Raw genomic sequence first — 11622 nt, 5'->3', positions numbered from 1 at the left:
ATATAATAAATAACTTTATGTATCTTAAAGGAAGGCTGCCTTAAGCAAAGTAACCTTTTTTCAAATTGCATTGAGTTCAGCATTAAAACGACTTCAAGTACTGCAAAATCACTCCGCTAACAGATTTTAATTCTATTTGAATGTTATCATTAATCCAGATGAAATAGAGGCCAATAACACCTACTTCTTCGCTGACTGTGTCAACGCCTTCAGGAAAGGTTTGACGTGCTTGAAATAAGACTACTTGCAATCCACGGTTTCGAAAATTGCGTAGCTTTCCTGTGTTCGTTACCCAAGCCAAGGTAACCAGCCCAGCGGTGTCGGTCATAGCAACCATATGCCTCCAATGATTTACGTCCAAACCGAGACAAGTCCCAGCAGTGTACGCCAAAATCTTCAAGACAAATTTGCAAAACAATTTTTCGTTTATATTCGCGCAAAATAGCTTTCAGCTAATATATTCGTATATTTACACTGATAATTAAAAGTAAGTAAGAAGATTCTTAAAGTTTTAAAATTTTAATCCACTAACAACCGATTACACGCCATCATTTTTCATCAGTATGTTAATTCTCTGAAGCTAACTAACCGTGCTCTCTGATCGTTTGTAGGCACCACTTTCGTAGACGGCGACGCAAGGAGATGGCGTTACTGATTCTTCGTATGATGCGATGATTGATGGTAAGAACTGGAACGTACGCATATCGCGACACACCAAACGTCTGCGAAAGTAAATTAGTAAAATTCAATGTAGAAATATTTTGGGAAGTTCTCGATGGCATACACAACATTTTATTAATGTTGTGATTAACTAAAAAACATTACAGAGAGGGCCTCATAATTGGGTTTCGCAATTGACCTAAATTAACATTAAGACTATTTTTTATCCTCTAGGACAGATGGAGACGAAACCTGAGATTACACTACTATGACATCTATTGCTAGAAGACGACAGCTGTAACAAATTTAAAGTATCGTCAAATACCACTCACGAATATCTGCCAAGCAATGCTCCCGAATCAATGTCCCAAATGCTAATGTTGTTATCGAAGCCAGCACTGACAGCCACCCTTCGGTCAGCGAGAAAATGCCATTGCACCGAACTAACAGACAGGCCGTGGCTACCGAGGCGTTTAGACGGTTCAAATGCTTCGTCTTCCGTGACTAGAAGCGTACGCTGTCGCAAGGTGAACAGATCAACGTTACCGTTTGCATATCCCACCAGTATATGACCGTGATCGCGAAGCGGATCCCAGGCGACACACAAAGAACCTGACATTTCTGCCGGTTCAAGAATTGCCACAGGAATTGGGTCTCGGTAGAAAGCGCCGTCGTTGGCCGCGGTAGGATGTGGTAGTGCTAAAATACGAACAAAGCCGGCCTGAAATACACGAACTATTAGGTATGAGTCTTGAATTTACAGATCAATAAAATACATAAAGCAGAAAAACGATGGAGGGTCTTTGTGCACCAGCGGAACAGATAAAAATCATAGAAAATTGCTTTTGAACCAAGGTTGATATCAATGATGTTGTTAAATTATGAAAAAGTCCGGTCAGAATGAAAATTGTTTATATGAATGGCCCCGACATATTAACATTGATGCTTACCTGAGAAGTAACCGCAAGTAACCCAAGCCGGTTCTCATTGTATGCTCTCGATGGACAGAACTCCGCCCGTGCAACGAAGCCCCAGCCGTGACAAATTGTGTAACAACGGCGAACTCTTGAATATCGGTTTGGTTTTTGCTGCCCGTCCTGATTAATTTCTAGATTGACAACAAGTAGTAGAACGTTGTACATTTTTAGTAATATATAATGCGAAGCCAATGTCAAGCCTCATTAATAATATTTTCAGCAACGTGTCTCAGGAACAAATTGACCGTACCTTTTACATTTTCAGGTTCGCTGTTGCGCGATTTCTGGACTACGCCATTGTGCACTGAAACTGCCCATAATGACAAAGAGCCTTTCGACAGTTGATTTTCCATGATCATGAGTCCAGCTTTATTTAGCTGCATCAGTTCCACTTGACTTCCTTTTGAGTGGCTAACAGTGAGCAGGAACTCCTCAGAGCGACCTATCCGCTCAGAGCATAGACAATTTGGAACATCATCAGAGTCGGTTTCGCAATCCTCATCGTCGTTACCCGGTTGCACTTCGTTTGCTTCCGTTCTATTGGCACTGGCTTCATTTAAACTTGGTGTGTTCGTATTGCTCTTTCTAGATTTGACGTGGGTCAGTTTGGGTAGTGGTACCCATTTTACTGCCCAAACGGCGCCACCTACATAAATTGTATCATGCTCACTTTCCGGGTCGCTGTACGATTCATGAAGTTCTAGTAGCTTCTGAGCAGCATTTTCGCTACAACTTCCGTGTTTCTAAAAAAAAATACACGTTTTGATAAATGTGACAGCACTTAAGGCTCAATATTTATTTTAAATGAATGGTGGGTTCACTTTAATTAAGTAAAAGTAATTTTTACATTTCTGATACCGCTTCCAGATTCTAGCTTATGGATTTACTAGGGTTGAGTGTATATTGTTTTCAGGATGAAATATAAGTTAAAGGTCGTGTTTAGGTACATTTAGTGATAGGTTCAGTTGAACTTTGTTATGAGTTGCGCATTCGCTATGATCAGCTTTCGTATTCGAAGTGCCTTCGTCGCTCTTTTGTTCTTGTGGTGAACAGAAGACAGCTTTTACTTCGAAACATACCTTGATAGTTATTAGCGGTGAGGTCGTCATCGCAGTAAGGTACTGATCCGCCTCTTGTGGCTCAATGTGTGGCCACATTGCGCGTTCATATTTCCACGCTGGATGGACTACTTTTGTAACATGAGGAGCTTCGTAGTGATGCTTCGAGAATTCTTTAAAGTCTTGAGGACTTTGACTGTGCTTTCGGGTGGCCGAAGTCACTCTTATATATTCTGCACAGGGGTATGATTCCAATCCGACAGTGTGTGCATCAAGGCATATTTTCATATGCGATAGAAGAGCACGGTTACCACTACGAGGAAAATATATCGAACATCTGCAAAATGAATAAAGCAGACGGTAAGCGAGCTTCTCACATTTAATTCAATACATTATTCCGAGACATTTCATGCAGAAAATTGTATTTGGAATTGCGCTTTGCAAACGGCTTTTAGGAAAATGAAGTGTTTTTTTTTTCTAAATTATTTCAATAAAATGTCAATAAATGCAAGACTTGAGATAATTATAATCCTTTTTTCTTGTAAAGACTTTAATTTAACATAAGGTATCAATGTTACAATCAGCTTACTTGAGACATTTATAACCATATTCCAATTTATTGCATCTCTGGTAGTGGTATTCCATGCCACCTAACGTGGTATACTGCACACGACAGTCTTTACACGTGATTCTGCCATGAAGCGCTAAGCTGTGACGCCACCCCGACCGGATCTCGTCGGATATAGGAACCGGTATTGGTTCACGATACTTGCCTACCATTATAGATTACAAAAGTTATAAACTGAGGCGAAAGTCTAGATACAAACGGAAGTGTTGTCCAAAGTCTAATTATTACAGAAGGCTAAAAACTTCCGAACGCATCCATATCTTCTAAAACTTCTCCAAAAGCACAGCGATTTATAAATATATTTTTGATGAGATACTAAAAATAGATTTCGAGTTGTGTTATCACGCAATATTTTCGGAATATTTGTAGACCCAAAAGTAAATTTTTGAGCGAAATAAAATCAGAGTAAATTAGTATAGCTTTTATACTCCATATTACACTATAGCTATGTACCTACCTCTCTTATTGTTCACTTTTACATGCCAGTAACACTTGCCTTAACTGTAAGTTGTCTTTTTTTTTGAAATAAATAAATTTCTGACTCTTTTTGATGCGTTTACATACACTTTGAGCACAGCCAAACGGTCATGACAAATAAAAACGAACCTTTAAACTTGTTCAGCAAAATGTCCAAACATTTCGCTCCTCCTTTTGCTTCCTTCGTTGTGCCTGACCTCTTTTGGGAATCTGCCAAGCTGCTGGTCTCGTCAAAATCAGAACTATCACTGCTAGCTCCACCATCTTCTTCAGGTTCGTCCGATGCTTTTTTATGTAACGATCAAAATGACAAGCTGTGCTATATTACAAAGCAAATATTTAATCGACATCTGATTTTCATGTTAGAATAAATCTTGCATATTTACGCTGTGCTTCTATTGGCCCGATATCTAGACCAAGCTTATGAGTTAATTTCTAAGTTCTAAACACACTTGTAGAACGTACTATGAATTGACCTCACGCAGACTATCTGAGTATCGATAAATGCCCCCCCTCCCCAAATATCAAGGTTTTGCATTACTTTCCTAATTCTGTCAGAATATTCTGTTGGAATCACGCCAAAGCATTTTTACCTTGGTATGGTAACAGCTGCCCCGCTTATGAAAGCTAATGAAAACCTAATTGTCAAACGTACGCATTTTTTTCTATTTGGACGTAAGGCACGCATATAACGAATATTGTGTGCTACCCCAATCAATGTTAGATAGGATATTTAAGGTCATAATGCCGAAAAACATGGATAATATAGGAAAGTAAACAGAACGCATGCATTTGCTTTCATGAATGCTCTTCCGATAAGAGTCCTCATTTAATCTGTACTTACCTGAGCTACTACATCGGTAGTCTTGATCATCGCCCTCATGATCGCGGGTGTCCTCCTCTGATTGACCATCTTTTGTCTTTCCATTCAACGATCGATGCTTCAATCGATGTCGCAAATTGCCATCCTCGTCAGCCAGTTCCTCTTCTGCCAATCGACTAAACGTTGTGGCAGCTTTCAGTGCCGACTTTCGGCGACGTTTGCCATTTACAACGGTAGATGCGTCAGCGACATCCTCTTCAAGATCACCGTTGTTGTTTGCAGAAGCCCCATCCGCATCCGTTTCACCCTCGTCACCAACTTTTACACTTGAAATAAATAAATAATAATAAATATTACATAATGTAATAGAAGTTTGAAGCATATTTCACAAAACAAATACGAACTTCAACAAAAAAGACGACGCTTTGTATAAATTACCACATAATACAAAGTCATGTGCCCGGCGCTATTTATGATAAATTCACCAAGCAAAAGCATGGTGCAACAATATAAATTTGTAAATATATAAAGCCAGATCATACCTGATCTTATGTACGAAACACTTCATCAGGTGAACAGAAAAGGTTACACTGCTCACATATTCAATCCCGCAGTCGCACCTAAATCTTGCACCTGGTCCCATACTAAGACCCGCTGAACGCAGCGCTGATCGAAGCTCTTTTGGGGTAAACCCTTCGAGGCTATTCATTCTAGCGCAGTTGTAATGCACTTTTAGCAAATGGTCCCTTGCCTATGACGCAAATATTAAACCAAGTAAAGCAATTTTTTTGTGATTTAACACTTGTTATTAAAGCCAAATCTATTTGTAGTTAGACGCAGTTTAATTTATTCCCGATGCCTGACACTTCGTCACCAAAGGTGTGATTGTCAATTGAAATTACTGTCACTGAAAGCTAGTCCGTGGGTCACGCCTACATCTCTGCAGAAACATATTAAAAAGAGTACGTAAGATCTCCTTGAATAGGGTAACATCTAACCTGTAAAATGTTTTGCACCTTTTATAGAGGGATAAACAGATAATTAAATAGTTTATAGTTTCTAACTTAAGATACCTCCTCTGCTTTAGTGGTCAAGTAATCTGGGCAAATAGAGCACCGCATTTCAGTTCCCTCCAACGCGTTGAGATGTTCAGTCGAATACAATGGTTTCCGCCGAACCACTACTTCTTCTTTCGCGAGCGAACTCTGCGAAAATATAGAAAAACATGTGGCTAAAGATATTTAGATTTTATATGTTATAGAGCAAACCAAACAGGTAAGGCTAACATCCAATTCCACTAACCTCAGTCCCTCCTGCCTCTCCCGCCACTTTCTCATCTTCGTCTAGGGAACTACGTTCAACACTCAAATGACGTTCTCCTACGCCACGGCCTCGTCCGCGACCTCGGCCGCGTCCGCGACCTCTACCGCGTCCACGGCCAACATTTTTTCCTCTTCCCCGACCGATTCTACGGATAGAACCCTGCCCAAACGCTCCTCGGGAGGCAAAGCCTCCTCCCCGACCTCGACTGCCTCGACCTCTTTCCCTACAACGATCCGACGCGTAACATTGCCTAAATTGTTCAGACGTCAGCTCATCCTAAAGCCACATTAGAAGACAGGAGAAATACGTTAAGAAAGTAGCTGGTTATATATTGGATACAGATGAAGTAATGGCTACAAAGTATATCTAATTAACGTTTGAATGGACACATACAATTAAGTTTTTTATGTTTTAGATAGATACTATCACATGCTATTTATCTCGTGCAGAAGCAGGAATCCTAATCTAGTCGGGGATACTACTTGCCTCACCCTCAGCCTCCTGGGTAAATGATATCCCGTTCTCTTCGCATTCGTTTTGTGACTTGGGAGTTCCGTCATTCAGTTCTTCATTCATATCATGAGTCGGTCGCAGTTTCTTATCGATTTTTGCATTCATCTCAATATCTCCTTTACCATCTCCTGTATCGCTTTCACTTGCCGTTATCTGACTGCCACTAGCGTGGTTATCCTCAACAATAAATTTTATTCTTGCATTCTCATCTCTGTTTCCTTTAGTGCCCTGTGTTGACCCTGGACATTCAATAGAAACGTGAATGATGTCGGGGTCATTTAAACATGATCTTTTACTACAGGGCCGAGTAATGTTCCCTGCGATCCGATCCTCTGTCTTTAACTTACGAAGCGTGTCGCTTTTTTTAGGACGACCTCGTTTTCTTTTAGGAGTCTCCACGATCCTTTCATCATCGTAATCATTATCGTTTTTACTATGACTATTGCTGGTATTTACAGACGCTGAATCATTTGTTTCAGTTATAGAAGGCGTGATGTTTTCAGTAGATTCACCTGCTCCTGCCGTTGTCGAAGTACACACCGATATTTGCGGTGTAATGTTTTCATCTTCCTCCTGGTCCTGCAACGGCTTTAGAGGCAATGAAGTAAGTTGTAAACAAGGTCAAAATGTGATAAAAAAAACAGAACAATAACAGACGCAGAGTCATACCTTAGTTGACATAGATGGAACATAGTTTTGTAAAGCGCGTATTTCGCTTTGCGAGCGTTTGTAAATGTGCATTGCAAGAAAAACATTGGTAATTTTCACAACCATTGAGTGATCCTGATTTTAGATACCAACTGCCCTTTTTAAAAATGAATTTTCATTAACGCCCAGCCAATACATAAACACATGGATACCCTAGATAAGTTAATATCTACAAATGGTCATACCAGGCTCGCGTGAAATATTAAAGGTAACAAAGGCCAATCAGAAAGAGGATCTTCCCACGAAGTATAAACAAATAATGGTTTCGGGCACCCAGATTTTAGTACTCAGAGCGAGAAGCCACGAGAGGGGATTATAATGCAACAACCGCTGTTCATACTTAAGTAGCAAATCAATGCTTAAAGCTGCCGGCAGGAGTCAAAAAAACGTTCAATTTCAAAATGCAAGTAAATCGTTCGAACTTTTACCCAGTGGCTTAGTGTGACGACACCGAAAATAATATTATAGAGTACAAAGCGATTTATGTCGAAAATTTGCCTATAACACTACTTCTTTTTTTTTCTAAAAAAATTCTACTACTGTTTCTTGACAATAAAACATCTAACAACATGAATCATCAGTCATCAATGCAATGCATTCACGTAAGAACTGAACAGTATCAAAGATTTGAGTAGTGACATCTTACCATATCTAAATATTCAGTATTGTCTTTGTATGTGTTAAGTTTGTATACGTGTTGTAAATTAGTCAGTCAGGGTAAGCCTGGCCCGTTTGAATAGAAACAGATTTTTGCTGAATATATAACCGTCGATAGCATGGATTTAAAACTTTCAGCGAACACGGTTGTTTTTCAAGAGCTACTTGTTCAGCTAAAGCACAAGTGGACATTTGGAGTGTCGATCACGACGTTGCTCAACTTACAAAAACTTTAAATAAACGGAAATTAAGAAATGGAAGAGGGAAAGTGCAAAATCTACTAATCCATGGGATAAAAGTCCTCCACGAAAGCATGTTCGTATCATCAGATAATCCGAATATAATTTACAAACACGTCTTAAACCGAATGAACATCTACGGTTTTCCGGGTTCCATACGCAAATTTGATGGATTCGACGAAACACAGAACCCGGAAAAGGCTAATAATATTTTTGTCTAACACAGTCATTGAATAAATAAGTTTGGTAATGTGAATCGAATCCTGGAACATCCTTATCAGTACGAGGAGTGTCGAATGTGGATGCTACTTATGGCTCCAAGAAAGCGAATCGATTTTTACATTCTTGTAACCAGTATACGAAACTGATTGCTATGTGATGTCAGTTTAATGTACGGGCCTCTAGTACAGTAGACAGGGTACGTTAAAGATAGAAAGATTCTTCAATGAGTCTAAAAGGAGTAGGTGCATCGGGCTGTCTCATCAAATGCGGAAGTAATTCAAATCAAATTAAATAAAGATATTCACTTTCAAAAAACTTAGAAGAGAATTCACAGTTATTCGACGTGCTTCTTTAACGTTGATGCAGTTGCTATTACAGTCAGGAATGGGTTGAACATAATAACTAAATCGCTACCAATATGAATAATGTTGTCACATGGCCTGTACAACGTCTCGCTGGCGTTTGAGATCTTAAACATGGCTTCTCTTTGCTTTATTATGTGTGTTCGAAACAGATGGAGATTATATGTGCATGAAGATAATGCGTACACATGTACCGTGAATGAGCAAAACTAACCGTATGTCTAGCAGAATCTCGATCATTGAGTTCGTGTCTATCGTAGTTCGATAAATAGCGAAAATTTGGCGTGCGCTTTCTTGGACGACCGCGAGGCCAAGCCATCTCGTAACGCAGGCCTGAGGCCTACCCAGGCTTCTGCGTGTCCGCTGGAAGTTATTAAAAAGAAAAATAAAAAAAAACGTAGCTGCGTACTGTTACGTTCACAATCTACATGAAAAAAAATCTCGTTTAAAATTACAGTTTGAAAAAACTATATCGGAATCTAAACCTTGTCAGATTTTTCAAATTCCTACAAAAATCTTTTATTTGCAAAGCATTTTCCTTACAAATTTAGGATTTTCTTCATTTTTTCCCTGAAACATTTTACAATCAGATATTAGGTTCTGTTTTTTAAAACAACAAATAAACATTTTCAACTCTAATATACATATAAAGCGGCAAAACAGCAGAGAGATAGTCGTATACTAACTGAACCGAATTCTAAAAAACACTAAGGCAGTCCTCATCTTTATGGAAATATACCTGGAAACTAATCATTGTTAAAGTCAATTAGCGATACAATGCATTATTAGTTAGTCAGATATACCTAAAGTATTATGTTCACGCCTGAGTCAAACTATGTACATTATAACTCATAAATGTATTATATGAATGAAACAATTGATGGACAACAATTTTACCTTACTTTTCAATTTCGGATTGTGCATCATTATATTTATTCATACATACGCTAGTTTTTCACACTTGAAGAGAAATATATGCTTGTCAAAATATCACGAAACGTCTCGTTAAGTTCCGGTTACTCGTTAATTTCGTTAATTTCACGAACAAAATCAGTTACGAACACGAGTTCGCAAGAGCAATGTATCAGGAAGATTCGATATCCTTCCCGTGAAGAGACTTACGTACATTAATTATACAGACTATTCATTCGAGCTACCAATAATACGTTGTGCGATGCAACTAAAACTTTAGCATATTAACACGTAGAGCTGCTTGATAAAACATATTTTAAAAGTCATCACACTCACAGTATCTCATAGTAATGCAGCTAGGCCGCTTTAATCTTGTCTCCTGTCCTTTTGAGACCAATTTTAGATATATTAATATTATCTTACCGCTACTAAAACAAGAATGTGGGATGGACTGTTTTATGGTACATTATAAATAAAATAAGGCAACCACAATAAGGACACTTATTTTTAATAAATCGCCACTTGCTCTTTAAGTCGGTCTATGGGCGCATATGTGTGAGTAATTTCTGACACGGTGTCGTAACAAAGCCTCCGTATAAGATGAAAGCTTGGCTAGATCTCTAGGTGGCCTTCGGAAAAAATAAAGGTTATAAGGTTAATAGGAACACTATTTTCACACAAGTTCCGCATAGTTAGATTTCCAGGTAAACAGAAAGGCTAACTGTAGATTATTCATTGCAAATTCCTAATATGCTGCTAAAGGTAGTTCCACTCCGACGGTAACTTCGATCAAAAGGGAAAGCATTTGTTACCTCACATATATAAATTTCACTTTGCCGATATTGAATCAATGCTGACTTTAAGATAAAAAAAAAATAAGTTGCACACATATCCTGTACAGAACTCGATTATCTATCCAATGAGGTTCCTTCGTCGCTAGATAAAAATGATTACTGCGATGAAAATTGGTGACGTAACACTTCTACCCCATTTACGCAGATAGCATTTTGTCCATAAACAACTAGATTTCTCATGTTATGTTCTGTATGCGTTCAGCAAAAAATCGAAAAGTTCAAAAACTACAGTCGATTGTTTTAGCAATAATGCTTTGTGATATGATGCACCGTCAGCATCCACAAGAAATTGATTTTAGTCAACTAGGCTTAACCAACACTCAAAAATTATGCCATGCATCATATTTTAGTAACAGCTATGGCTATAACTGACAATGGCCAAAACAATAAGCAGTCGCGAATGCTGTACATAAGGAATCGTTTTCCCTTTTATGATACTAAACAAACAACTGACGGATTCTGCTAAGCACATATTGTCATATGTATGGCATAGATTATTTCGTAATCGACGAAATAATGGATATGGCTCGATTTATACGTGCACAAAGCGTTTGTTAAAGAAGCACATTTTCTCCTATCGTTCTTAAATCGCAAGAATATTGAAGTAGTTTTGCAAGCTGTTGTATAGTGTTGGTCTTCGCCATCGGTAGCTACCTCCCACCCACACGGTGCAGCGATTTGATAGAAGTTACATTTCAACTATTAGATTAAGCACGTTTTATTCTGTAAGTAGCATCGAATTAGAATAAAAATATTATGGTAGGCTTCTAAATTTGATTTAAAGTTAAAAAATTTCATCAAAAAATTCGGCTTTCATGTCCTGGATTCGAACCTAAGACCCCTCGAATCTGATACGATGTTCACCAATTACTTTTCCGCGAGAATTGGCGCGATTGGTTGTTCGCGTTCGAATTTATCTCGGAGCAATTTGTGCGTTGTTACAGTTCTTATCAACAATATTACTAGACTATTCGGCAGTTCGATACAGTTTCTAAGAAACCTACCTGAAAATGCCCTGCTTTCAAAAAAGCATGGAATTCAACCACTATTCCAAAACAATTATTCACGTTAAACAGAGCACAACGCACACTTTTGGAAGATTTCATATATTTCAATAACTAAACGAGAACTAAGCCCTGATTCTCAACGAACAACCAAGTCGAACTCTAATAATAATAACCGCAAGGGTGCACATATTCCACTCACCAC

The 11622-nt window shown here is 38.6% G+C and overlaps 1 protein-coding gene across 3 annotated transcripts in view; it reads right to left on the bottom strand.

Moving 5' to 3' along the window:
- The window catches only part of LOC111260531 (uncharacterized), a 13975-nt gene extending 2378 nt beyond the window's left edge, over window positions 1-11597 (bottom strand). The window contains exons 1-15 of one of the 3 annotated variants that reach the window (XM_022833366.2): window positions 11418-11597; window positions 8862-9010; window positions 6433-7047; window positions 5926-6222; window positions 5697-5828; window positions 5166-5374; window positions 4645-4949; window positions 3930-4085; window positions 3285-3468; window positions 2717-3032; window positions 1888-2380; window positions 1611-1768; window positions 993-1381; window positions 590-722; window positions 185-394 (exon numbers count right to left, since the gene is read on the bottom strand). In XM_022833366.2, the coding sequence (XP_022689101.1) occupies window positions 185-394; window positions 590-722; window positions 993-1381; window positions 1611-1768; window positions 1888-2380; window positions 2717-3032; window positions 3285-3468; window positions 3930-4085; window positions 4645-4949; window positions 5166-5374; window positions 5697-5828; window positions 5926-6222; window positions 6433-7047; window positions 8862-8966 (3702 nt within the window). In that variant the 5' untranslated portion in view covers window positions 8967-9010; window positions 11418-11597. Of the gene's footprint in view, window positions 1-184; window positions 395-589; window positions 723-992; window positions 1382-1610; window positions 1769-1887; window positions 2381-2716; window positions 3033-3284; window positions 3469-3929; window positions 4086-4644; window positions 4950-5165; window positions 5375-5696; window positions 5829-5925; window positions 6223-6432; window positions 7048-8861; window positions 9011-9333; window positions 10977-11417 lie in introns of those variants that run through there. The other 2 variants (XM_022833368.2, XM_086968381.1) reach the window with 2 other exon arrangements.
- Window positions 11598-11622: the final 25 nt, after the last annotated feature.

The sequence above is a fragment of the Varroa jacobsoni genome, unplaced genomic scaffold (genome assembly GCF_002532875.2).
Source record: "Varroa jacobsoni isolate VJ856 unplaced genomic scaffold, vjacob_1.0 scaffold_450, whole genome shotgun sequence".
NCBI lineage: Eukaryota > Metazoa > Arthropoda > Arachnida > Mesostigmata > Varroidae > Varroa > Varroa jacobsoni.
The sequence above is the reverse complement of the archived record's forward strand: the minus strand, read 5'-3'. Positions and strand labels throughout refer to the sequence as shown.